The following is a 27,984-nucleotide window of genomic DNA, read 5'->3' as shown; positions in this document are numbered from 1 at the left end:
GGTTAGGTTTGGGGGTAGGTTTTAGGTAGGAGAAGGGAATGGTTAGGGTTAGGGAAGAGGGGGGGGTGGGGGATATGGGAAAAATAAAGAAGGGAAAAAACGGGAATGTGCACTGTCCGTCACAATCCAACGGGCTCACACTCATACGTCATTTAGGCCCCCTGGATGTCTGGTGCCCAATTTGGAGATCCAAAGGAGCTCCGCCCGGTGGCGTTGGGCGAGGCTCCATTTGGGATCCGTCTCTACGACAGTCGCCCGGACGGAAGACCACCCGTGTCGGAGAAAATGCTGCACCAGGTGAGTGTTGGTATTTTTATGCCTAACGATGTTGTACTTGTGTTGGGCGAATCTCCTAGCTAAGGTATTGCCCGTCTCGCCCACGTACATATCGCCACATCGTTGGCACCGAATCACGTACACACAGTTTCGGGTGTGTCGGCCGCCACGGCACAACGGCTGGAAAACCTTGCGGTTGTGGGGGTTCACCAACCATGGTGAGTGGCGGACAAGGGTGTCCCTCCTAGTGGAGGGCGGGTCTCTCAGTGAGCTGACCCTGGCCCTGACCAACAGATCATTCAAGTTGGGGTTCTTACGGTAGGCCGGCACCACGTAGCGCCCCGGCAGCCTCCCGCTACTCTCCGCAAAGGTCCGGAAGTGGTCTTTGACCTTCTTGGCGACCCGCACGGCCGAGGGAGAGTAGGTGGTGATGAGAGGGATCATGTCGGTCCCAGGGGGAGGCCCCTTCGGGTCCAAGAAGACCCTCAACTGCCGTCGGAGGAAGGACCTGGAATAGCCCCTCCCCTTCAGGGCAGAAAAGAGGGTCCTCGAGGCCGTCAGGAAGTCCTCCCTTCTGGTGCAGACACGATGGAACCTCAACAATTGGGATTTCACCAACCCCGCGAAGGTATGCTTGGGGTGGAAGCTGCTTTTGAAGAGGAGCGCGTGGGTGTCGGTCTCCTTGAAGAACACCCTGATGTCCAAGTGTTGCGTGTCGGCAAAGTCGGGACCCTTGAATGTCGTGGTGTCCAAAAAGTCGACCGATGTGTTGCTCGTGGTCGACTTGATGGTGATATTTTTATTGTGAGTGTTCAGCGTGTTTAAGAACACGCTGAACTCCTCACTGGAATGGGTCCAGACACCCCAGATGTCATCCAGGTACCGGAAGTAGTGGAGAGGACGTTTTGGGCAGGCGGCCAAGGCAGAGGTCTCCCACTCTGCCATAAAAATGTTGGCATACGCCGGTGCAAATTTCTTGCCCATAGCAGTGCCCTTAATTTGGAGGTAGAAACGACCGTCAAACTCAAAGTCGTTTCTCCTCAAATTAATGTCGAGGAGCTGCAGGAGCTCCTTTTCGGGCCTGCTAACGTCGCGGTACCTGTAGAAGACATTTTTGACAGCCTGTATCCCCTCATTTATATCAATGTTTGTATACAGGCTGTCAATGTCGATGGTAAACAAAATGGCATCTGGGGGAATGCAAACATTCTTGATTTTATCAATAAAATCATAGGTATCCCTGAGGTAGCTGTCGTGCAGAACGGAAAGCGGCGTCAGATAATGATCAATGAACGCCGCCGTTCTGTACGTCTCGCTGCCGCAGTCAGACACAATGGGTCGCCCCGGAGGGATCTCGTGGGGCTTGCTCCACTTGTCTGGCTCCTTGTGAATTTTAGGGAGCATGTAGAACCTGCGGGGGCGAGGATCCGGCTCCCCCATGAGATACCTATGTTGTTTAAAATTGATAAATTTTTTAAGTAGAAGATTATCCAGAATCTTTTCTACCATGGGAATAGTTTGCGGATAAATAGGTTCCGGCAGTGGTTTATAATACGTCATGTCACTCAACTGCCGAGAACCCTCCCATATGTATTGCGATCTGTCAAAAATGACAACAGCACTCCCCTTGTCGGCTGGTTTGATCACAATATGTTTGTTTGTTTTTAGACTATGAAGGGCCTCGACTTCTCCGCGTGTCAAATTGGGAGCGACCGCAGGTGCGCAACCCGAACCGGACATGGAGAGCCCGTCGGACCGGACCATAGCCTGGAATTCCGGAGGCATAAGTCCAGGTGAGGGCTCCCAGCCGGAACGGGCTGTGAACGGTGTAGGTCCGAGAGAATCTTGTTTCTCATAGTATACCTCAAGTTTGACACGTCTGTGGTAGCGCTGGAGGTCAAATTGAAGTTGATGATGCCAGTCGCTACTGAGATTGGTGGAAGGAATGAAGTTGAGGCCCTTATTGAGGAGGGAGATTTGTAAGGGGGTTGGCGTGAAATTATGGGCCAAATTTATCACGTTCTTATTACCCCCCCGAGCGATCGGGATTATGGGGATGCCAAGTTTAAAAAGTCAAGCCAGTGCTTGAGCATCAACTTGGCCGTGTCCCGAGTCCAGTGGACCAGGTCGGGTTGGGTCTCAAAGTCCCGGCTGTCGAGAGCCGGGATGTGAGCATAATTGTTGCTGATTAAACTATTCAGCCGCCCGAGGTTGTTTTTCTGCTCAACGGGCAAAGCGGCCGAATAGTTAATCAGGGGGATTAGCACTCGGGCCCGTGGGAAGGTAGCCACGGCCATCCTGAGTGCCCCTTGGAGCTGCTTAATAGCGGTCTCCTTAACTTTCTGCTCACGATGGTTGATCCCAAAGGCTAGAACCAACACTTCAACCGGTGCAGCAATTACGGTCTTGCGTAGGATGGCCTCCGCGTGTCTAAAACTGGCGCCCGGGTAACTGTCGATCTGAAGGTCGTCGACGTAAAAGGGTGGTAGGTGGGACAGATTGGAGTCGCCGATCACCAAGAATTTCTTGTTGGCCGACAACTTCCAATCCATCATCCTCCTACTCGAGACCATGTGTCTAGTGGGTCTACGGGGGGAGGCACTAGTCGTATCCTCTACCAACTCGACACATTCTGGAATAGACAGGTGTTGTGGAGTATCTGGGACGGAAGGCCTCTTGTGTGGCTTCCTTTTTAGTGCCCCAGGGAACAAATGTGCCCAATCGGGGGACTCCTGAGGAAGCATCTCCTGAGGGGGCGTCTCCTGAGGAGGCGTCCGCTGCAAGGGTGAGTCCTCATAGTCCACCATAGGAGCCCCGGAAAGTGTGGGCCCCCGTGGTGAAAATTCACCCTGTGGTGCCGTCTCATCTGCCGTCTCAGGCTGGAGAGGGGACCAGTCGGGGGTCGCGGAAGAGTAACGAGGGGACATCACCGAAGAAAGCCCCCGCTCCTGTTCTTCATCCCGAAAGTCGATCAGGAGAGGCGAGGAGGCCGTGGGTCCCCCTGGTGAGTCATCGTCGTCCTCTGTATGGGTGGGGGTGTCCTGGGTTTGATCCGCCCCGGAGCTTGTGGACCCCCGTGGTGAGTCATCGTCGTCCTCGGTCTGAGTGGGGGTCTCCTGTGTGTCTTGTCTTGCAGGTGATCCCAGAGGAAGCCTCCTGCGAGATGCAGGAATAAGCTGGGTGGGCGGAGCCTCGCCGAGGGTGTCCTGGGCAGGCCCGCTGTCCGTGGCCCGGGGCTGTGTCACCCTCTGCTCCTTGGGTGGTTCCGGTCGACGAGGAAGGAAGATCGGGGCAACCCGTGCTGGAGGGATTGCATCCCGATCCATCTCAGGAGACCAATCTGGAGCCACGGCGTCGGTGCTGGTAGCCACCGAGACCCGGGCGACGACCCGAGCCGGAGGGCTGCTAGCCCGTACCACCCCAGGAGCCCCGTCAGGGCCCGTAGGGTCAGTATGGGTGCCCACCGATACCCGGGTGGCGGTCTGGACCGGCAAGGACTGGGCCGGGCGTACCACCTCCGCGTTGACAGGGGGGTCGGCGAAGGCCGCGACGATCAGAGCCTCGGCCTTCCCGAGGGTGTCCCCCATCAGTCTGCGTCCCAGATGTTTCTTGGCCCATGTGGAGGCCAGCTGAAAAGCGGGTCTCCAAACCTCGTCAATAAAACTGGTTATCTTGTCCAATTCCACTTGTAGAGTGTTTTTATAATGGTCTCTTAAAACCTCAACCGTCGTTAATGCCCAAGTCCTGGCATTGCACCTGATAAGCGTCTCAACGTCAGGGTTGGAGACCGCTGGTTTGATCATGGTGGCAAGCGTCTCTTCCATTTTTATTATGGACTGGGGGTGAGTGTCTTTTGTAACATTATTCAAATGATGTGTTATTTTGATAATATTATAAAAACACTGTGCTTTTAAATTCCCCTCCATGGACGTTGTGGAGTTGTCAGGGGGTGCAGTCCTCCGAGAAGCGTCCTGACGCTTCTTGCGTGTCTTCTTGGGACGGGGAGGATTGCGGGGACGTCTTTGAGGCCAATGTTCAGGTAAAAAATAGTCCTGAGAATAATGTCTGGGAGGCCTAGAGTCCATGTCTCTACTGGTATTACGGGAGCGCCCATTCCTCCTGGAAGCATCCCGGCGTTTCCTCCGTGTCCCCCTGGGGGGAGGAGGATAGCGGGGACGTCTTTGAGGTGAATATTGTGGCCTAAAGTACTCCTGAGAGTGCTGTCTTGAAGGCACAAAATTCCTATTTTGGCGTGTGTTTCTCCTATAATTCCACTGAGGGGCGCTGCGGCGCTCTTGATGTAGGTCATCAAAATGGCGGCGTGTCTGCGGGTAGGGGCGACGCGGATAGGAATCCTGCCGTCCCCGTGCTACATCCGCATAAGACCTCTGGGGCCGCTGCTCATCCCACTGAGAAAAATATTCCTCCTGGTCATAATGACAACGTTCATCATCCTGGGCGAGCCACTCTGAAGGCGCAGCCTGACGTCGCCGTGCGCGTCTTCGCCCCGACCTGACCGGAAGCCAGTCGTATTCGAAACCATCCGACATATTGCAAAATTATTTTAATATGTCGCTGGTGTGGATGATGTAAAAAACTGGTTGGCGAAAAAAGGTTTGTTCGCTTTATAAAAATAAATTGTCTTTATCCGTTTCCTTTGTGAAAAAGAGAGAACGGAATGCTCGGAGGCGGGACTTCCGCCGAGGTCAAGATAATCACTTCCGGTTGATGGCTGGCTGCATAAACGGTGAGATATACTTTTTTGTTCAAAAATATGCTGTATCTCGCGCTAATGAGCCACCGGAATATCTCGTGAGTAAAAATAGCACATGTAGTATCAAAAATAGGCTGTTTATTTACAGAAAATAGCGACTAGTGGAACGAAAGCGTCGCGCCGCGACCAGGCCTTCAACTGGACACGGCAAGTAAACAAATACAAGAAAAATACTACAATGTGTCAGAAAAATATGAAAAAAGTAGAAAATGTATATTTACATGAAACGAGTCAGATGGCAACGTTTCGGTAAGATACCTTCATCAGGCCTGACTCGTTTGTAGAGAGTTAGCAGGTTAGCACGGCAGGTAGGCTAAAATCAACCTTTTATCCTTGCAGTGAAAACAGGTATTGCAGGAGAAAGGTGTTAATAGCAATAAAACATTTAAATGAAGGGGTGGGGTCCACGTGAAACACAAGTTGGCCTTCAAAATAGAAGTCTTGACCCCAACACAAGTGTAAAAAGAAGACAACAGTGACCCTCTGAAGCCCCAGGATGCTACTGCAAAATCCTATCTGCTAAAACAATAACATGAAATGGTAAACATTGTTATTGGTATATGATATATAATATATAATACTCTGTAATATGATATGAATTATATAATATATTATAATAAATATATATATATAATAATAATTGACAAACACTAGTACATTCAATGGAAATAATACAGAAAGTACCCTGGATGTGTGACCTAGGGCTTCAGTATTAAACAGAGAGTTGGGAGAGGATATTCCCAGTCACCTCCCCTTAGTGAATGTTCTGAATGTACGTATATGTACCGTACCCGAGGTTAGGGTTAGGGTTAGGGTTAGGGTTAGGTTTTAGGATTAGGGTTATGGTTAGGTGTTAGGCATATATTCCCTATTACCTCCCCTAATTGTGATTTTTTGCAGGTCCAGGAGGGCGAGCGAGGGAGAGTGAGAGCCGTAAGAGGATTGGAGGCACTGGCTGGTTAGGTTTGGGGGTAGGTTTTAGGTAGGAGAAGGGAATGGTTAGGGTTAGGGAAGAGGGGGGGGTGGGGGATATGGGAAAAATAAAGAAGGGAAAAAACGGGAATGTGCACTGTCCGTCACAATCCAACGGGCTCACACTCATACGTCATTTAGGCCCCCTGGATGTCTGGTGCCCAATTTGGAGATCCAAAGGAGCTCCGCCCGGTGGCGTTGGGCGAGGCTCCATTTGGGATCCGTCTCTACGACAGTCGCCCGGACGGAAGACCACCCGTGTCGGAGAAAATGCTGCACCAGGTGAGTGTTGGTATTTTTATGCCTAACGATGTTGTACTTGTGTTGGGCGAATCTCCTAGCTAAGGTATTGCCCGTCTCGCCCACGTACATATCGCCACATCGTTGGCACCGAATCACGTACACACAGTTTCGGGTGTGTCGGCCGCCACGGCACAACGGCCGGAAAACCTTGCGGTTGTGGGGGTTCACCAACCATGGTGAGTGGCGGACAAGGGTGTCCCTCCTAGTGGAGGGCGGGTCTCTCAGTGAGCTGACCCTGGCCCTGACCAACAGATCATTCAAGTTGGGGTTCTTACGGTAGGCCGGCACCACGTAGCGCCCCGGCAGCCTCCCGCTACTCTCCGCAAAGGTCCGGAAGTGGTCTTTGACCTTCTTGGCGACCCGCACGGCCGAGGGAGAGTAGGTGGTGATGAGAGGGATCATGTCGGTCCCAGGGGGAGGCCCCTTCGGGTCCAAGAAGACCCTCAACTGCCGTCGGAGGAAGGACCTGGAATAGCCCCTCCCCTTCAGGGCAGAAAAGAGGGTCCTCGAGGCCGTCAGGAAGTCCTCCCTTCTGGTGCAGACACGATGGAACCTCAACAATTGGGATTTCACCAACCCCGCGAAGGTATGCTTGGGGTGGAAGCTGCTTTTGAAGAGGAGCGCGTGGGTGTCGGTCTCCTTGAAGAACACCCTGATGTCCAAGTGTTGCGTGTCGGCAAAGTCGGGACCCTTGAATGTCGTGGTGTCCAAAAAGTCGACCGATGTGTTGCTCGTGGTCGACTTGATGGTGATATTTTTATTGTGAGTGTTCAGCGTGTTTAAGAACACGCTGAACTCCTCACTGGAATGGGTCCAGACACCCCAGATGTCATCCAGGTACCGGAAGTAGTGGAGAGGACGTTTTGGGCAGGCGGCCAAGGCAGAGGTCTCCCACTCTGCCATAAAAATGTTGGCATACGCCGGTGCAAATTTCTTGCCCATAGCAGTGCCCTTAATTTGGAGGTAGAAACGACCGTCAAACTCAAAGTCGTTTCTCCTCAAATTAATGTCGAGGAGCTGCAGGAGCTCCTTTTCGGGCCTGCTAACGTCGCGGTACCTGTAGAAGACATTTTTGACAGCCTGTATCCCCTCATTTATATCAATGTTTGTATACAGGCTGTCAATGTCGATGGTAAACAAAATGGCATCTGGGGGAATGCAAACATTCTTGATTTTATCAATAAAATCATAGGTATCCCTGAGGTAGCTGTCGTGCAGAACGGAAAGCGGCGTCAGATAATGATCAATGAACGCCGCCGTTCTGTACGTCTCGCTGCCGCAGTCAGACACAATGGGTCGCCCCGGAGGGATCTCGTGGGGCTTGCTCCACTTGTCTGGCTCCTTGTGAATTTTAGGGAGCATGTAGAACCTGCGGGGGCGAGGATCCGGCTCCCCCATGAGATACCTATGTTGTTTAAAATTGATAAATTTTTTAAGTAGAAGATTATCCAGAATCTTTTCTACCATGGGAATAGTTTGCGGATAAATAGGTTCCGGCAGTGGTTTATAATACGTCATGTCACTCAACTGCCGAGAACCCTCCCATATGTATTGCGATCTGTCAAAAATGACAACAGCACTCCCCTTGTCGGCTGGTTTGATCACAATATGTTTGTTTGTTTTTAGACTATGAAGGGCCTCGACTTCTCCGCGTGTCAAATTGGGAGCGACCGCAGGTGCGCAACCCGAACCGGACATGGAGAGCCCGTCGGACCGGACCATAGCCTGGAATTCCGGAGGCATAAGTCCAGGTGAGGGCTCCCAGCCGGAACGGGCTGTGAACGGTGTAGGTCCGAGAGAATCTTGTTTCTCATAGTATACCTCAAGTTTGACACGTCTGTGGTAGCGCTGGAGGTCAAATTGAAGTTGATGATGCCAGTCGCTACTGAGATTGGTGGAAGGAATGAAGTTGAGGCCCTTATTGAGGAGGGAGATTTGTAAGGGGGTTGGCGTGAAATTATGGGCCAAATTTATCACGTTCTTATTACCCCCCCGAGCGATCGGGATTATGGGGATGCCAAGTTTAAAAAGTCAAGCCAGTGCTTGAGCATCAACTTGGCCGTGTCCCGAGTCCAGTGGACCAGGTCGGGTTGGGTCTCAAAGTCCCGGCTGTCGAGAGCCGGGATGTGAGCATAATTGTTGCTGATTAAACTATTCAGCCGCCCGAGGTTGTTTTTCTGCTCAACGGGCAAAGCGGCCGAATAGTTAATCAGGGGGATTAGCACTCGGGCCCGTGGGAAGGTAGCCACGGCCATCCTGAGTGCCCCTTGGAGCTGCTTAATAGCGGTCTCCTTAACTTTCTGCTCACGATGGTTGATCCCAAAGGCTAGAACCAACACTTCAACCGGTGCAGCAATTACGGTCTTGCGTAGGATGGCCTCCGCGTGTCTAAAACTGGCGCCCGGGTAACTGTCGATCTGAAGGTCGTCGACGTAAAAGGGTGGTAGGTGGGACAGATTGGAGTCGCCGATCACCAAGAATTTCTTGTTGGCCGACAACTTCCAATCCATCATCCTCCTACTCGAGACCATGTGTCTAGTGGGTCTACGGGGGGAGGCACTAGTCGTATCCTCTACCAACTCGACACATTCTGGAATAGACAGGTGTTGTGGAGTATCTGGGACGGAAGGCCTCTTGTGTGGCTTCCTTTTTAGTGCCCCAGGGAACAAATGTGCCCAATCGGGGGACTCCTGAGGAAGCATCTCCTGAGGGGGCGTCTCCTGAGGAGGCGTCCGCTGCAAGGGTGAGTCCTCATAGTCCACCATAGGAGCCCCGGAAAGTGTGGGCCCCCGTGGTGAAAATTCACCCTGTGGTGCCGTCTCATCTGCCGTCTCAGGCTGGAGAGGGGACCAGTCGGGGGTCGCGGAAGAGTAACGAGGGGACATCACCGAAGAAAGCCCCCGCTCCTGTTCTTCATCCCGAAAGTCGATCAGGAGAGGCGAGGAGGCCGTGGGTCCCCCTGGTGAGTCATCGTCGTCCTCTGTATGGGTGGGGGTGTCCTGGGTTTGATCCGCCCCGGAGCTTGTGGACCCCCGTGGTGAGTCATCGTCGTCCTCGGTCTGAGTGGGGGTCTCCTGTGTGTCTTGTCTTGCAGGTGATCCCAGAGGAAGCCTCCTGCGAGATGCAGGAATAAGCTGGGTGGGCGGAGCCTCGCCGAGGGTGTCCTGGGCAGGCCCGCTGTCCGTGGCCCGGGGCTGTGTCACCCTCTGCTCCTTGGGTGGTTCCGGTCGACGAGGAAGGAAGATCGGGGCAACCCGTGCTGGAGGGATTGCATCCCGATCCATCTCAGGAGACCAATCTGGAGCCACGGCGTCGGTGCTGGTAGCCACCGAGACCCGGGCGACGACCCGAGCCGGAGGGCTGCTAGCCCGTACCACCCCAGGAGCCCCGTCAGGGCCCGTAGGGTCAGTATGGGTGCCCACCGATACCCGGGTGGCGGTCTGGACCGGCAAGGACTGGGCCGGGCGTACCACCTCCGCGTTGACAGGGGGGTCGGCGAAGGCCGCGACGATCAGAGCCTCGGCCTTCCCGAGGGTGTCCCCCATCAGTCTGCGTCCCAGATGTTTCTTGGCCCATGTGGAGGCCAGCTGAAAAGCGGGTCTCCAAACCTCGTCAATAAAACTGGTTATCTTGTCCAATTCCACTTGTAGAGTGTTTTTATAATGGTCTCTTAAAACCTCAACCGTCGTTAATGCCCAAGTCCTGGCATTGCACCTGATAAGCGTCTCAACGTCAGGGTTGGAGACCGCTGGTTTGATCATGGTGGCAAGCGTCTCTTCCATTTTTATTATGGACTGGGGGTGAGTGTCTTTTGTAACATTATTCAAATGATGTGTTATTTTGATAATATTATAAAAACACTGTGCTTTTAAATTCCCCTCCATGGACGTTGTGGAGTTGTCAGGGGGTGCAGTCCTCCGAGAAGCGTCCTGACGCTTCTTGCGTGTCTTCTTGGGACGGGGAGGATTGCGGGGACGTCTTTGAGGCCAATGTTCAGGTAAAAAATAGTCCTGAGAATAATGTCTGGGAGGCCTAGAGTCCATGTCTCTACTGGTATTACGGGAGCGCCCATTCCTCCTGGAAGCATCCCGGCGTTTCCTCCGTGTCCCCCTGGGGGGAGGAGGATAGCGGGGACGTCTTTGAGGTGAATATTGTGGCCTAAAGTACTCCTGAGAGTGCTGTCTTGAAGGCACAAAATTCCTATTTTGGCGTGTGTTTCTCCTATAATTCCACTGAGGGGCGCTGCGGCGCTCTTGATGTAGGTCATCAAAATGGCGGCGTGTCTGCGGGTAGGGGCGACGCGGATAGGAATCCTGCCGTCCCCGTGCTACATCCGCATAAGACCTCTGGGGCCGCTGCTCATCCCACTGAGAAAAATATTCCTCCTGGTCATAATGACAACGTTCATCATCCTGGGCGAGCCACTCTGAAGGCGCAGCCTGACGTCGCCGTGCGCGTCTTCGCCCCGACCTGACCGGAAGCCAGTCGTATTCGAAACCATCCGACATATTGCAAAATTATTTTAATATGTCGCTGGTGTGGATGATGTAAAAAACTGGTTGGCGAAAAAAGGTTTGTTCGCTTTATAAAAATAAATTGTCTTTATCCGTTTCCTTTGTGAAAAAGAGAGAACGGAATGCTCGGAGGCGGGACTTCCGCCGAGGTCAAGATAATCACTTCCGGTTGATGGCTGGCTGCATAAACGGTGAGATATACTTTTTTGTTCAAAAATATGCTGTATCTCGCGCTAATGAGCCACCGGAATATCTCGTGAGTAAAAATAGCACATGTAGTATCAAAAATAGGCTGTTTATTTACAGAAAATAGCGACTAGTGGAACGAAAGCGTCGCGCCGCGACCAGGCCTTCAACTGGACACGGCAAGTAAACAAATACAAGAAAAATACTACAATGTGTCAGAAAAATATGAAAAAAGTAGAAAATGTATATTTACATGAAACGAGTCAGATGGCAACGTTTCGGTAAGATACCTTCATCAGGCCTGACTCGTTTGTAGAGAGTTAGCAGGTTAGCACGGCAGGTAGGCTAAAATCAACCTTTTATCCTTGCAGTGAAAACAGGTATTGCAGGAGAAAGGTGTTAATAGCAATAAAACATTTAAATGAAGGGGTGGGGTCCACGTGAAACACAAGTTGGCCTTCAAAATAGAAGTCTTGACCCCAACACAAGTGTAAAAAGAAGACAACAGTGACCCTCTGAAGCCCCAGGATGCTACTGCAAAATCCTATCTGCTAAAACAATAACATGAAATGGTAAACATTGTTATTGGTATATGATATATAATATATAATACTCTGTAATATGATATGAATTATATAATATATTATAATAAATATATATATATAATAATAATTGACAAACACTAGTACATTCAATGGAAATAATACAGAAAGTACCCTGGATGTGTGACCTAGGGCTTCAGTATTAAACAGAGAGTTGGGAGAGGATATTCCCAGTCACCTCCCCTTAGTGAATGTTCTGAATGTACGTATATGTACCGTACCCGAGGTTAGGGTTAGGGTTAGGGTTAGGGTTAGGTTTTAGGATTAGGGTTATGGTTAGGTGTTAGGCATATATTCCCTATTACCTCCCCTAATTGTGATTTTTTGCAGGTCCAGGAGGGCGAGCGAGGGAGAGTGAGAGCCGTAAGAGGATTGGAGGCACTGGCTGGTTAGGTTTGGGGGTAGGTTTTAGGTAGGAGAAGGGAATGGTTAGGGTTAGGGAAGAGGGGGGGGTGGGGGATATGGGAAAAATAAAGAAGGGAAAAAACGGGAATGTGCACTGTCCGTCACAATCCAACGGGCTCACACTCATACGTCATTTAGGCCCCCTGGATGTCTGGTGCCCAATTTGGAGATCCAAAGGAGCTCCGCCCGGTGGCGTTGGGCGAGGCTCCATTTGGGATCCGTCTCTACGACAGTCGCCCGGACGGAAGACCACCCGTGTCGGAGAAAATGCTGCACCAGGTGAGTGTTGGTATTTTTATGCCTAACGATGTTGTACTTGTGTTGGGCGAATCTCCTAGCTAAGGTATTGCCCGTCTCGCCCACGTACATATCGCCACATCGTTGGCACCGAATCACGTACACACAGTTTCGGGTGTGTCGGCCGCCACGGCACAACGGCTGGAAAACCTTGCGGTTGTGGGGGTTCACCAACCATGGTGAGTGGCGGACAAGGGTGTCCCTCCTAGTGGAGGGCGGGTCTCTCAGTGAGCTGACCCTGGCCCTGACCAACAGATCATTCAAGTTGGGGTTCTTACGGTAGGCCGGCACCACGTAGCGCCCCGGCAGCCTCCCGCTACTCTCCGCAAAGGTCCGGAAGTGGTCTTTGACCTTCTTGGCGACCCGCACGGCCGAGGGAGAGTAGGTGGTGATGAGAGGGATCATGTCGGTCCCAGGGGGAGGCCCCTTCGGGTCCAAGAAGACCCTCAACTGCCGTCGGAGGAAGGACCTGGAATAGCCCCTCCCCTTCAGGGCAGAAAAGAGGGTCCTCGAGGCCGTCAGGAAGTCCTCCCTTCTGGTGCAGACACGATGGAACCTCAACAATTGGGATTTCACCAACCCCGCGAAGGTATGCTTGGGGTGGAAGCTGCTTTTGAAGAGGAGCGCGTGGGTGTCGGTCTCCTTGAAGAACACCCTGATGTCCAAGTGTTGCGTGTCGGCAAAGTCGGGACCCTTGAATGTCGTGGTGTCCAAAAAGTCGACCGATGTGTTGCTCGTGGTCGACTTGATGGTGATATTTTTATTGTGAGTGTTCAGCGTGTTTAAGAACACGCTGAACTCCTCACTGGAATGGGTCCAGACACCCCAGATGTCATCCAGGTACCGGAAGTAGTGGAGAGGACGTTTTGGGCAGGCGGCCAAGGCAGAGGTCTCCCACTCTGCCATAAAAATGTTGGCATACGCCGGTGCAAATTTCTTGCCCATAGCAGTGCCCTTAATTTGGAGGTAGAAACGACCGTCAAACTCAAAGTCGTTTCTCCTCAAATTAATGTCGAGGAGCTGCAGGAGCTCCTTTTCGGGCCTGCTAACGTCGCGGTACCTGTAGAAGACATTTTTGACAGCCTGTATCCCCTCATTTATATCAATGTTTGTATACAGGCTGTCAATGTCGATGGTAAACAAAATGGCATCTGGGGGAATGCAAACATTCTTGATTTTATCAATAAAATCATAGGTATCCCTGAGGTAGCTGTCGTGCAGAACGGAAAGCGGCGTCAGATAATGATCAATGAACGCCGCCGTTCTGTACGTCTCGCTGCCGCAGTCAGACACAATGGGTCGCCCCGGAGGGATCTCGTGGGGCTTGCTCCACTTGTCTGGCTCCTTGTGAATTTTAGGGAGCATGTAGAACCTGCGGGGGCGAGGATCCGGCTCCCCCATGAGATACCTATGTTGTTTAAAATTGATAAATTTTTTAAGTAGAAGATTATCCAGAATCTTTTCTACCATGGGAATAGTTTGCGGATAAATAGGTTCCGGCAGTGGTTTATAATACGTCATGTCACTCAACTGCCGAGAACCCTCCCATATGTATTGCGATCTGTCAAAAATGACAACAGCACTCCCCTTGTCGGCTGGTTTGATCACAATATGTTTGTTTGTTTTTAGACTATGAAGGGCCTCGACTTCTCCGCGTGTCAAATTGGGAGCGACCGCAGGTGCGCAACCCGAACCGGACATGGAGAGCCCGTCGGACCGGACCATAGCCTGGAATTCCGGAGGCATAAGTCCAGGTGAGGGCTCCCAGCCGGAACGGGCTGTGAACGGTGTAGGTCCGAGAGAATCTTGTTTCTCATAGTATACCTCAAGTTTGACACGTCTGTGGTAGCGCTGGAGGTCAAATTGAAGTTGATGATGCCAGTCGCTACTGAGATTGGTGGAAGGAATGAAGTTGAGGCCCTTATTGAGGAGGGAGATTTGTAAGGGGGTTGGCGTGAAATTATGGGCCAAATTTATCACGTTCTTATTACCCCCCCGAGCGATCGGGATTATGGGGATGCCAAGTTTAAAAAGTCAAGCCAGTGCTTGAGCATCAACTTGGCCGTGTCCCGAGTCCAGTGGACCAGGTCGGGTTGGGTCTCAAAGTCCCGGCTGTCGAGAGCCGGGATGTGAGCATAATTGTTGCTGATTAAACTATTCAGCCGCCCGAGGTTGTTTTTCTGCTCAACGGGCAAAGCGGCCGAATAGTTAATCAGGGGGATTAGCACTCGGGCCCGTGGGAAGGTAGCCACGGCCATCCTGAGTGCCCCTTGGAGCTGCTTAATAGCGGTCTCCTTAACTTTCTGCTCACGATGGTTGATCCCAAAGGCTAGAACCAACACTTCAACCGGTGCAGCAATTACGGTCTTGCGTAGGATGGCCTCCGCGTGTCTAAAACTGGCGCCCGGGTAACTGTCGATCTGAAGGTCGTCGACGTAAAAGGGTGGTAGGTGGGACAGATTGGAGTCGCCGATCACCAAGAATTTCTTGTTGGCCGACAACTTCCAATCCATCATCCTCCTACTCGAGACCATGTGTCTAGTGGGTCTACGGGGGGAGGCACTAGTCGTATCCTCTACCAACTCGACACATTCTGGAATAGACAGGTGTTGTGGAGTATCTGGGACGGAAGGCCTCTTGTGTGGCTTCCTTTTTAGTGCCCCAGGGAACAAATGTGCCCAATCGGGGGACTCCTGAGGAAGCATCTCCTGAGGGGGCGTCTCCTGAGGAGGCGTCCGCTGCAAGGGTGAGTCCTCATAGTCCACCATAGGAGCCCCGGAAAGTGTGGGCCCCCGTGGTGAAAATTCACCCTGTGGTGCCGTCTCATCTGCCGTCTCAGGCTGGAGAGGGGACCAGTCGGGGGTCGCGGAAGAGTAACGAGGGGACATCACCGAAGAAAGCCCCCGCTCCTGTTCTTCATCCCGAAAGTCGATCAGGAGAGGCGAGGAGGCCGTGGGTCCCCCTGGTGAGTCATCGTCGTCCTCTGTATGGGTGGGGGTGTCCTGGGTTTGATCCGCCCCGGAGCTTGTGGACCCCCGTGGTGAGTCATCGTCGTCCTCGGTCTGAGTGGGGGTCTCCTGTGTGTCTTGTCTTGCAGGTGATCCCAGAGGAAGCCTCCTGCGAGATGCAGGAATAAGCTGGGTGGGCGGAGCCTCGCCGAGGGTGTCCTGGGCAGGCCCGCTGTCCGTGGCCCGGGGCTGTGTCACCCTCTGCTCCTTGGGTGGTTCCGGTCGACGAGGAAGGAAGATCGGGGCAACCCGTGCTGGAGGGATTGCATCCCGATCCATCTCAGGAGACCAATCTGGAGCCACGGCGTCGGTGCTGGTAGCCACCGAGACCCGGGCGACGACCCGAGCCGGAGGGCTGCTAGCCCGTACCACCCCAGGAGCCCCGTCAGGGCCCGTAGGGTCAGTATGGGTGCCCACCGATACCCGGGTGGCGGTCTGGACCGGCAAGGACTGGGCCGGGCGTACCACCTCCGCGTTGACAGGGGGGTCGGCGAAGGCCGCGACGATCAGAGCCTCGGCCTTCCCGAGGGTGTCCCCCATCAGTCTGCGTCCCAGATGTTTCTTGGCCCATGTGGAGGCCAGCTGAAAAGCGGGTCTCCAAACCTCGTCAATAAAACTGGTTATCTTGTCCAATTCCACTTGTAGAGTGTTTTTATAATGGTCTCTTAAAACCTCAACCGTCGTTAATGCCCAAGTCCTGGCATTGCACCTGATAAGCGTCTCAACGTCAGGGTTGGAGACCGCTGGTTTGATCATGGTGGCAAGCGTCTCTTCCATTTTTATTATGGACTGGGGGTGAGTGTCTTTTGTAACATTATTCAAATGATGTGTTATTTTGATAATATTATAAAAACACTGTGCTTTTAAATTCCCCTCCATGGACGTTGTGGAGTTGTCAGGGGGTGCAGTCCTCCGAGAAGCGTCCTGACGCTTCTTGCGTGTCTTCTTGGGACGGGGAGGATTGCGGGGACGTCTTTGAGGCCAATGTTCAGGTAAAAAATAGTCCTGAGAATAATGTCTGGGAGGCCTAGAGTCCATGTCTCTACTGGTATTACGGGAGCGCCCATTCCTCCTGGAAGCATCCCGGCGTTTCCTCCGTGTCCCCCTGGGGGGAGGAGGATAGCGGGGACGTCTTTGAGGTGAATATTGTGGCCTAAAGTACTCCTGAGAGTGCTGTCTTGAAGGCACAAAATTCCTATTTTGGCGTGTGTTTCTCCTATAATTCCACTGAGGGGCGCTGCGGCGCTCTTGATGTAGGTCATCAAAATGGCGGCGTGTCTGCGGGTAGGGGCGACGCGGATAGGAATCCTGCCGTCCCCGTGCTACATCCGCATAAGACCTCTGGGGCCGCTGCTCATCCCACTGAGAAAAATATTCCTCCTGGTCATAATGACAACGTTCATCATCCTGGGCGAGCCACTCTGAAGGCGCAGCCTGACGTCGCCGTGCGCGTCTTCGCCCCGACCTGACCGGAAGCCAGTCGTATTCGAAACCATCCGACATATTGCAAAATTATTTTAATATGTCGCTGGTGTGGATGATGTAAAAAACTGGTTGGCGAAAAAAGGTTTGTTCGCTTTATAAAAATAAATTGTCTTTATCCGTTTCCTTTGTGAAAAAGAGAGAACGGAATGCTCGGAGGCGGGACTTCCGCCGAGGTCAAGATAATCACTTCCGGTTGATGGCTGGCTGCATAAACGGTGAGATATACTTTTTTGTTCAAAAATATGCTGTATCTCGCGCTAATGAGCCACCGGAATATCTCGTGAGTAAAAATAGCACATGTAGTATCAAAAATAGGCTGTTTATTTACAGAAAATAGCGACTAGTGGAACGAAAGCGTCGCGCCGCGACCAGGCCTTCAACTGGACACGGCAAGTAAACAAATACAAGAAAAATACTACAATGTGTCAGAAAAATATGAAAAAAGTAGAAAATGTATATTTACATGAAACGAGTCAGATGGCAACGTTTCGGTAAGATACCTTCATCAGGCCTGACTCGTTTGTAGAGAGTTAGCAGGTTAGCACGGCAGGTAGGCTAAAATCAACCTTTTATCCTTGCAGTGAAAACAGGTATTGCAGGAGAAAGGTGTTAATAGCAATAAAACATTTAAATGAAGGGGTGGGGTCCACGTGAAACACAAGTTGGCCTTCAAAATAGAAGTCTTGACCCCAACACAAGTGTAAAAAGAAGACAACAGTGACCCTCTGAAGCCCCAGGATGCTACTGCAAAATCCTATCTGCTAAAACAATAACATGAAATGGTAAACATTGTTATTGGTATATGATATATAATATATAATACTCTGTAATATGATATGAATTATATAATATATTATAATAAATATATATATATAATAATAATTGACAAACACTAGTACATTCAATGGAAATAATACAGAAAGTACCCTGGATGTGTGACCTAGGGCTTCAGTATTAAACAGAGAGTTGGGAGAGGATATTCCCAGTCACCTCCCCTTAGTGAATGTTCTGAATGTACGTATATGTACCGTACCCGAGGTTAGGGTTAGGGTTAGGGTTAGGGTTAGGTTTTAGGATTAGGGTTATGGTTAGGTGTTAGGCATATATTCCCTATTACCTCCCCTAATTGTGATTTTTTGCAGGTCCAGGAGGGCGAGCGAGGGAGAGTGAGAGCCGTAAGAGGATTGGAGGCACTGGCTGGTTAGGTTTGGGGGTAGGTTTTAGGTAGGAGAAGGGAATGGTTAGGGTTAGGGAAGAGGGGGGGGTGGGGGATATGGGAAAAATAAAGAAGGGAAAAAACGGGAATGTGCACTGTCCGTCACAATCCAACGGGCTCACACTCATACGTCATTTAGGCCCCCTGGATGTCTGGTGCCCAATTTGGAGATCCAAAGGAGCTCCGCCCGGTGGCGTTGGGCGAGGCTCCATTTGGGATCCGTCTCTACGACAGTCGCCCGGACGGAAGACCACCCGTGTCGGAGAAAATGCTGCACCAGGTGAGTGTTGGTATTTTTATGCCTAACGATGTTGTACTTGTGTTGGGCGAATCTCCTAGCTAAGGTATTGCCCGTCTCGCCCACGTACATATCGCCACATCGTTGGCACCGAATCACGTACACACAGTTTCGGGTGTGTCGGCCGCCACGGCACAACGGCCGGAAAACCTTGCGGTTGTGGGGGTTCACCAACCATGGTGAGTGGCGGACAAGGGTGTCCCTCCTAGTGGAGGGCGGGTCTCTCAGTGAGCTGACCCTGGCCCTGACCAACAGATCATTCAAGTTGGGGTTCTTACGGTAGGCCGGCACCACGTAGCGCCCCGGCAGCCTCCCGCTACTCTCCGCAAAGGTCCGGAAGTGGTCTTTGACCTTCTTGGCGACCCGCACGGCCGAGGGAGAGTAGGTGGTGATGAGAGGGATCATGTCGGTCCCAGGGGGAGGCCCCTTCGGGTCCAAGAAGACCCTCAACTGCCGTCGGAGGAAGGACCTGGAATAGCCCCTCCCCTTCAGGGCAGAAAAGAGGGTCCTCGAGGCCGTCAGGAAGTCCTCCCTTCTGGTGCAGACACGATGGAACCTCAACAATTGGGATTTCACCAACCCCGCGAAGGTATGCTTGGGGTGGAAGCTGCTTTTGAAGAGGAGCGCGTGGGTGTCGGTCTCCTTGAAGAACACCCTGATGTCCAAGTGTTGCGTGTCGGCAAAGTCGGGACCCTTGAATGTCGTGGTGTCCAAAAAGTCGACCGATGTGTTGCTCGTGGTCGACTTGATGGTGATATTTTTATTGTGAGTGTTCAGCGTGTTTAAGAACACGCTGAACTCCTCACTGGAATGGGTCCAGACACCCCAGATGTCATCCAGGTACCGGAAGTAGTGGAGAGGACGTTTTGGGCAGGCGGCCAAGGCAGAGGTCTCCCACTCTGCCATAAAAATGTTGGCATACGCCGGTGCAAATTTCTTGCCCATAGCAGTGCCCTTAATTTGGAGGTAGAAACGACCGTCAAACTCAAAGTCGTTTCTCCTCAAATTAATGTCGAGGAGCTGCAGGAGCTCCTTTTCGGGCCTGCTAACGTCGCGGTACCTGTAGAAGACATTTTTGACAGCCTGTATCCCCTCATTTATATCAATGTTTGTATACAGGCTGTCAATGTCGATGGTAAACAAAATGGCATCTGGGGGAATGCAAACATTCTTGATTTTATCAATAAAATCATAGGTATCCCTGAGGTAGCTGTCGTGCAGAACGGAAAGCGGCGTCAGATAATGATCAATGAACGCCGCCGTTCTGTACGTCTCGCTGCCGCAGTCAGACACAATGGGTCGCCCCGGAGGGATCTCGTGGGGCTTGCTCCACTTGTCTGGCTCCTTGTGAATTTTAGGGAGCATGTAGAACCTGCGGGGGCGAGGATCCGGCTCCCCCATGAGATACCTATGTTGTTTAAAATTGATAAATTTTTTAAGTAGAAGATTATCCAGAATCTTTTCTACCATGGGAATAGTTTGCGGATAAATAGGTTCCGGCAGTGGTTTATAATACGTCATGTCACTCAACTGCCGAGAACCCTCCCATATGTATTGCGATCTGTCAAAAATGACAACAGCACTCCCCTTGTCGGCTGGTTTGATCACAATATGTTTGTTTGTTTTTAGACTATGAAGGGCCTCGACTTCTCCGCGTGTCAAATTGGGAGCGACCGCAGGTGCGCAACCCGAACCGGACATGGAGAGCCCGTCGGACCGGACCATAGCCTGGAATTCCGGAGGCATAAGTCCAGGTGAGGGCTCCCAGCCGGAACGGGCTGTGAACGGTGTAGGTCCGAGAGAATCTTGTTTCTCATAGTATACCTCAAGTTTGACACGTCTGTGGTAGCGCTGGAGGTCAAATTGAAGTTGATGATGCCAGTCGCTACTGAGATTGGTGGAAGGAATGAAGTTGAGGCCCTTATTGAGGAGGGAGATTTGTAAGGGGGTTGGCGTGAAATTATGGGCCAAATTTATCACGTTCTTATTACCCCCCCGAGCGATCGGGATTATGGGGATGCCAAGTTTAAAAAGTCAAGCCAGTGCTTGAGCATCAACTTGGCCGTGTCCCGAGTCCAGTGGACCAGGTCGGGTTGGGTCTCAAAGTCCCGGCTGTCGAGAGCCGGGATGTGAGCATAATTGTTGCTGATTAAACTATTCAGCCGCCCGAGGTTGTTTTTCTGCTCAACGGGCAAAGCGGCCGAATAGTTAATCAGGGGGATTAGCACTCGGGCCCGTGGGAAGGTAGCCACGGCCATCCTGAGTGCCCCTTGGAGCTGCTTAATAGCGGTCTCCTTAACTTTCTGCTCACGATGGTTGATCCCAAAGGCTAGAACCAACACTTCAACCGGTGCAGCAATTACGGTCTTGCGTAGGATGGCCTCCGCGTGTCTAAAACTGGCGCCCGGGTAACTGTCGATCTGAAGGTCGTCGACGTAAAAGGGTGGTAGGTGGGACAGATTGGAGTCGCCGATCACCAAGAATTTCTTGTTGGCCGACAACTTCCAATCCATCATCCTCCTACTCGAGACCATGTGTCTAGTGGGTCTACGGGGGGAGGCACTAGTCGTATCCTCTACCAACTCGACACATTCTGGAATAGACAGGTGTTGTGGAGTATCTGGGACGGAAGGCCTCTTGTGTGGCTTCCTTTTTAGTGCCCCAGGGAACAAATGTGCCCAATCGGGGGACTCCTGAGGAAGCATCTCCTGAGGGGGCGTCTCCTGAGGAGGCGTCCGCTGCAAGGGTGAGTCCTCATAGTCCACCATAGGAGCCCCGGAAAGTGTGGGCCCCCGTGGTGAAAATTCACCCTGTGGTGCCGTCTCATCTGCCGTCTCAGGCTGGAGAGGGGACCAGTCGGGGGTCGCGGAAGAGTAACGAGGGGACATCACCGAAGAAAGCCCCCGCTCCTGTTCTTCATCCCGAAAGTCGATCAGGAGAGGCGAGGAGGCCGTGGGTCCCCCTGGTGAGTCATCGTCGTCCTCTGTATGGGTGGGGGTGTCCTGGGTTTGATCCGCCCCGGAGCTTGTGGACCCCCGTGGTGAGTCATCGTCGTCCTCGGTCTGAGTGGGGGTCTCCTGTGTGTCTTGTCTTGCAGGTGATCCCAGAGGAAGCCTCCTGCGAGATGCAGGAATAAGCTGGGTGGGCGGAGCCTCGCCGAGGGTGTCCTGGGCAGGCCCGCTGTCCGTGGCCCGGGGCTGTGTCACCCTCTGCTCCTTGGGTGGTTCCGGTCGACGAGGAAGGAAGATCGGGGCAACCCGTGCTGGAGGGATTGCATCCCGATCCATCTCAGGAGACCAATCTGGAGCCACGGCGTCGGTGCTGGTAGCCACCGAGACCCGGGCGACGACCCGAGCCGGAGGGCTGCTAGCCCGTACCACCCCAGGAGCCCCGTCAGGGCCCGTAGGGTCAGTATGGGTGCCCACCGATACCCGGGTGGCGGTCTGGACCGGCAAGGACTGGGCCGGGCGTACCACCTCCGCGTTGACAGGGGGGTCGGCGAAGGCCGCGACGATCAGAGCCTCGGCCTTCCCGAGGGTGTCCCCCATCAGTCTGCGTCCCAGATGTTTCTTGGCCCATGTGGAGGCCAGCTGAAAAGCGGGTCTCCAAACCTCGTCAATAAAACTGGTTATCTTGTCCAATTCCACTTGTAGAGTGTTTTTATAATGGTCTCTTAAAACCTCAACCGTCGTTAATGCCCAAGTCCTGGCATTGCACCTGATAAGCGTCTCAACGTCAGGGTTGGAGACCGCTGGTTTGATCATGGTGGCAAGCGTCTCTTCCATTTTTATTATGGACTGGGGGTGAGTGTCTTTTGTAACATTATTCAAATGATGTGTTATTTTGATAATATTATAAAAACACTGTGCTTTTAAATTCCCCTCCATGGACGTTGTGGAGTTGTCAGGGGGTGCAGTCCTCCGAGAAGCGTCCTGACGCTTCTTGCGTGTCTTCTTGGGACGGGGAGGATTGCGGGGACGTCTTTGAGGCCAATGTTCAGGTAAAAAATAGTCCTGAGAATAATGTCTGGGAGGCCTAGAGTCCATGTCTCTACTGGTATTACGGGAGCGCCCATTCCTCCTGGAAGCATCCCGGCGTTTCCTCCGTGTCCCCCTGGGGGGAGGAGGATAGCGGGGACGTCTTTGAGGTGAATATTGTGGCCTAAAGTACTCCTGAGAGTGCTGTCTTGAAGGCACAAAATTCCTATTTTGGCGTGTGTTTCTCCTATAATTCCACTGAGGGGCGCTGCGGCGCTCTTGATGTAGGTCATCAAAATGGCGGCGTGTCTGCGGGTAGGGGCGACGCGGATAGGAATCCTGCCGTCCCCGTGCTACATCCGCATAAGACCTCTGGGGCCGCTGCTCATCCCACTGAGAAAAATATTCCTCCTGGTCATAATGACAACGTTCATCATCCTGGGCGAGCCACTCTGAAGGCGCAGCCTGACGTCGCCGTGCGCGTCTTCGCCCCGACCTGACCGGAAGCCAGTCGTATTCGAAACCATCCGACATATTGCAAAATTATTTTAATATGTCGCTGGTGTGGATGATGTAAAAAACTGGTTGGCGAAAAAAGGTTTGTTCGCTTTATAAAAATAAATTGTCTTTATCCGTTTCCTTTGTGAAAAAGAGAGAACGGAATGCTCGGAGGCGGGACTTCCGCCGAGGTCAAGATAATCACTTCCGGTTGATGGCTGGCTGCATAAACGGTGAGATATACTTTTTTGTTCAAAAATATGCTGTATCTCGCGCTAATGAGCCACCGGAATATCTCGTGAGTAAAAATAGCACATGTAGTATCAAAAATAGGCTGTTTATTTACAGAAAATAGCGACTAGTGGAACGAAAGCGTCGCGCCGCGACCAGGCCTTCAACTGGACACGGCAAGTAAACAAATACAAGAAAAATACTACAATGTGTCAGAAAAATATGAAAAAAGTAGAAAATGTATATTTACATGAAACGAGTCAGATGGCAACGTTTCGGTAAGATACCTTCATCAGGCCTGACTCGTTTGTAGAGAGTTAGCAGGTTAGCACGGCAGGTAGGCTAAAATCAACCTTTTATCCTTGCAGTGAAAACAGGTATTGCAGGAGAAAGGTGTTAATAGCAATAAAACATTTAAATGAAGGGGTGGGGTCCACGTGAAACACAAGTTGGCCTTCAAAATAGAAGTCTTGACCCCAACACAAGTGTAAAAAGAAGACAACAGTGACCCTCTGAAGCCCCAGGATGCTACTGCAAAATCCTATCTGCTAAAACAATAACATGAAATGGTAAACATTGTTATTGGTATATGATATATAATATATAATACTCTGTAATATGATATGAATTATATAATATATTATAATAAATATATATATATAATAATAATTGACAAACACTAGTACATTCAATGGAAATAATACAGAAAGTACCCTGGATGTGTGACCTAGGGCTTCAGTATTAAACAGAGAGTTGGGAGAGGATATTCCCAGTCACCTCCCCTTAGTGAATGTTCTGAATGTACGTATATGTACCGTACCCGAGGTTAGGGTTAGGGTTAGGGTTAGGGTTAGGTTTTAGGATTAGGGTTATGGTTAGGTGTTAGGCATATATTCCCTATTACCTCCCCTAATTGTGATTTTTTGCAGGTCCAGGAGGGCGAGCGAGGGAGAGTGAGAGCCGTAAGAGGATTGGAGGCACTGGCTGGTTAGGTTTGGGGGTAGGTTTTAGGTAGGAGAAGGGAATGGTTAGGGTTAGGGAAGAGGGGGGGGTGGGGGATATGGGAAAAATAAAGAAGGGAAAAAACGGGAATGTGCACTGTCCGTCACAATCCAACGGGCTCACACTCATACGTCATTTAGGCCCCCTGGATGTCTGGTGCCCAATTTGGAGATCCAAAGGAGCTCCGCCCGGTGGCGTTGGGCGAGGCTCCATTTGGGATCCGTCTCTACGACAGTCGCCCGGACGGAAGACCACCCGTGTCGGAGAAAATGCTGCACCAGGTGAGTGTTGGTATTTTTATGCCTAACGATGTTGTACTTGTGTTGGGCGAATCTCCTAGCTAAGGTATTGCCCGTCTCGCCCACGTACATATCGCCACATCGTTGGCACCGAATCACGTACACACAGTTTCGGGTGTGTCGGCCGCCACGGCACAACGGCCGGAAAACCTTGCGGTTGTGGGGGTTCACCAACCATGGTGAGTGGCGGACAAGGGTGTCCCTCCTAGTGGAGGGCGGGTCTCTCAGTGAGCTGACCCTGGCCCTGACCAACAGATCATTCAAGTTGGGGTTCTTACGGTAGGCCGGCACCACGTAGCGCCCCGGCAGCCTCCCGCTACTCTCCGCAAAGGTCCGGAAGTGGTCTTTGACCTTCTTGGCGACCCGCACGGCCGAGGGAGAGTAGGTGGTGATGAGAGGGATCATGTCGGTCCCAGGGGGAGGCCCCTTCGGGTCCAAGAAGACCCTCAACTGCCGTCGGAGGAAGGACCTGGAATAGCCCCTCCCCTTCAGGGCAGAAAAGAGGGTCCTCGAGGCCGTCAGGAAGTCCTCCCTTCTGGTGCAGACACGATGGAACCTCAACAATTGGGATTTCACCAACCCCGCGAAGGTATGCTTGGGGTGGAAGCTGCTTTTGAAGAGGAGCGCGTGGGTGTCGGTCTCCTTGAAGAACACCCTGATGTCCAAGTGTTGCGTGTCGGCAAAGTCGGGACCCTTGAATGTCGTGGTGTCCAAAAAGTCGACCGATGTGTTGCTCGTGGTCGACTTGATGGTGATATTTTTATTGTGAGTGTTCAGCGTGTTTAAGAACACGCTGAACTCCTCACTGGAATGGGTCCAGACACCCCAGATGTCATCCAGGTACCGGAAGTAGTGGAGAGGACGTTTTGGGCAGGCGGCCAAGGCAGAGGTCTCCCACTCTGCCATAAAAATGTTGGCATACGCCGGTGCAAATTTCTTGCCCATAGCAGTGCCCTTAATTTGGAGGTAGAAACGACCGTCAAACTCAAAGTCGTTTCTCCTCAAATTAATGTCGAGGAGCTGCAGGAGCTCCTTTTCGGGCCTGCTAACGTCGCGGTACCTGTAGAAGACATTTTTGACAGCCTGTATCCCCTCATTTATATCAATGTTTGTATACAGGCTGTCAATGTCGATGGTAAACAAAATGGCATCTGGGGGAATGCAAACATTCTTGATTTTATCAATAAAATCATAGGTATCCCTGAGGTAGCTGTCGTGCAGAACGGAAAGCGGCGTCAGATAATGATCAATGAACGCCGCCGTTCTGTACGTCTCGCTGCCGCAGTCAGACACAATGGGTCGCCCCGGAGGGATCTCGTGGGGCTTGCTCCACTTGTCTGGCTCCTTGTGAATTTTAGGGAGCATGTAGAACCTGCGGGGGCGAGGATCCGGCTCCCCCATGAGATACCTATGTTGTTTAAAATTGATAAATTTTTTAAGTAGAAGATTATCCAGAATCTTTTCTACCATGGGAATAGTTTGCGGATAAATAGGTTCCGGCAGTGGTTTATAATACGTCATGTCACTCAACTGCCGAGAACCCTCCCATATGTATTGCGATCTGTCAAAAATGACAACAGCACTCCCCTTGTCGGCTGGTTTGATCACAATATGTTTGTTTGTTTTTAGACTATGAAGGGCCTCGACTTCTCCGCGTGTCAAATTGGGAGCGACCGCAGGTGCGCAACCCGAACCGGACATGGAGAGCCCGTCGGACCGGACCATAGCCTGGAATTCCGGAGGCATAAGTCCAGGTGAGGGCTCCCAGCCGGAACGGGCTGTGAACGGTGTAGGTCCGAGAGAATCTTGTTTCTCATAGTATACCTCAAGTTTGACACGTCTGTGGTAGCGCTGGAGGTCAAATTGAAGTTGATGATGCCAGTCGCTACTGAGATTGGTGGAAGGAATGAAGTTGAGGCCCTTATTGAGGAGGGAGATTTGTAAGGGGGTTGGCGTGAAATTATGGGCCAAATTTATCACGTTCTTATTACCCCCCCGAGCGATCGGGATTATGGGGATGCCAAGTTTAAAAAGTCAAGCCAGTGCTTGAGCATCAACTTGGCCGTGTCCCGAGTCCAGTGGACCAGGTCGGGTTGGGTCTCAAAGTCCCGGCTGTCGAGAGCCGGGATGTGAGCATAATTGTTGCTGATTAAACTATTCAGCCGCCCGAGGTTGTTTTTCTGCTCAACGGGCAAAGCGGCCGAATAGTTAATCAGGGGGATTAGCACTCGGGCCCGTGGGAAGGTAGCCACGGCCATCCTGAGTGCCCCTTGGAGCTGCTTAATAGCGGTCTCCTTAACTTTCTGCTCACGATGGTTGATCCCAAAGGCTAGAACCAACACTTCAACCGGTGCAGCAATTACGGTCTTGCGTAGGATGGCCTCCGCGTGTCTAAAACTGGCGCCCGGGTAACTGTCGATCTGAAGGTCGTCGACGTAAAAGGGTGGTAGGTGGGACAGATTGGAGTCGCCGATCACCAAGAATTTCTTGTTGGCCGACAACTTCCAATCCATCATCCTCCTACTCGAGACCATGTGTCTAGTGGGTCTACGGGGGGAGGCACTAGTCGTATCCTCTACCAACTCGACACATTCTGGAATAGACAGGTGTTGTGGAGTATCTGGGACGGAAGGCCTCTTGTGTGGCTTCCTTTTTAGTGCCCCAGGGAACAAATGTGCCCAATCGGGGGACTCCTGAGGAAGCATCTCCTGAGGGGGCGTCTCCTGAGGAGGCGTCCGCTGCAAGGGTGAGTCCTCATAGTCCACCATAGGAGCCCCGGAAAGTGTGGGCCCCCGTGGTGAAAATTCACCCTGTGGTGCCGTCTCATCTGCCGTCTCAGGCTGGAGAGGGGACCAGTCGGGGGTCGCGGAAGAGTAACGAGGGGACATCACCGAAGAAAGCCCCCGCTCCTGTTCTTCATCCCGAAAGTCGATCAGGAGAGGCGAGGAGGCCGTGGGTCCCCCTGGTGAGTCATCGTCGTCCTCTGTATGGGTGGGGGTGTCCTGGGTTTGATCCGCCCCGGAGCTTGTGGACCCCCGTGGTGAGTCATCGTCGTCCTCGGTCTGAGTGGGGGTCTCCTGTGTGTCTTGTCTTGCAGGTGATCCCAGAGGAAGCCTCCTGCGAGATGCAGGAATAAGCTGGGTGGGCGGAGCCTCGCCGAGGGTGTCCTGGGCAGGCCCGCTGTCCGTGGCCCGGGGCTGTGTCACCCTCTGCTCCTTGGGTGGTTCCGGTCGACGAGGAAGGAAGATCGGGGCAACCCGTGCTGGAGGGATTGCATCCCGATCCATCTCAGGAGACCAATCTGGAGCCACGGCGTCGGTGCTGGTAGCCACCGAGACCCGGGCGACGACCCGAGCCGGAGGGCTGCTAGCCCGTACCACCCCAGGAGCCCCGTCAGGGCCCGTAGGGTCAGTATGGGTGCCCACCGATACCCGGGTGGCGGTCTGGACCGGCAAGGACTGGGCCGGGCGTACCACCTCCGCGTTGACAGGGGGGTCGGCGAAGGCCGCGACGATCAGAGCCTCGGCCTTCCCGAGGGTGTCCCCCATCAGTCTGCGTCCCAGATGTTTCTTGGCCCATGTGGAGGCCAGCTGAAAAGCGGGTCTCCAAACCTCGTCAATAAAACTGGTTATCTTGTCCAA

The 27,984-nt window shown here is 52.3% G+C and overlaps 1 protein-coding gene across 10 annotated transcripts; it reads left to right on the top strand.

Moving 5' to 3' along the window:
* Nucleotides 1-27,984, top strand: LOC140679573 (uncharacterized). Of its 10 annotated transcripts, none has more exons than XM_072915164.1 (10): nt 1-25; nt 157-297; nt 6,164-6,304; nt 12,171-12,311; nt 18,178-18,318; nt 24,185-24,325; nt 25,973-26,097; nt 27,001-27,089; nt 27,183-27,308; nt 27,441-27,984. In XM_072915164.1, the coding sequence occupies exons 2-8, from the start codon at nt 166-168 to the stop codon at nt 27,038-27,040; spliced, it is 861 nt and encodes a 286-aa protein (XP_072771265.1). In that variant the 5' UTR covers nt 1-25; nt 157-165; the 3' UTR covers nt 27,041-27,089; nt 27,183-27,308; nt 27,441-27,984. The 10 variants fall into 10 exon arrangements, with proteins under 10 accessions (XP_072771265.1, XP_072771263.1, XP_072771262.1 ...); XM_072915162.1 differs by having other exon boundaries at nt 26,950-27,089; XM_072915161.1 differs by having other exon boundaries at nt 26,950-27,308.

Source organism: Nerophis lumbriciformis, linkage group LG19 (assembly GCF_033978685.3).
Source record: "Nerophis lumbriciformis linkage group LG19, RoL_Nlum_v2.1, whole genome shotgun sequence".
NCBI classification, from domain to species: Eukaryota; Metazoa; Chordata; class Actinopteri; order Syngnathiformes; family Syngnathidae; genus Nerophis; species Nerophis lumbriciformis.
The sequence above is the reverse complement of the archived record's forward strand: the minus strand, read 5'-3'. Positions and strand labels throughout refer to the sequence as shown.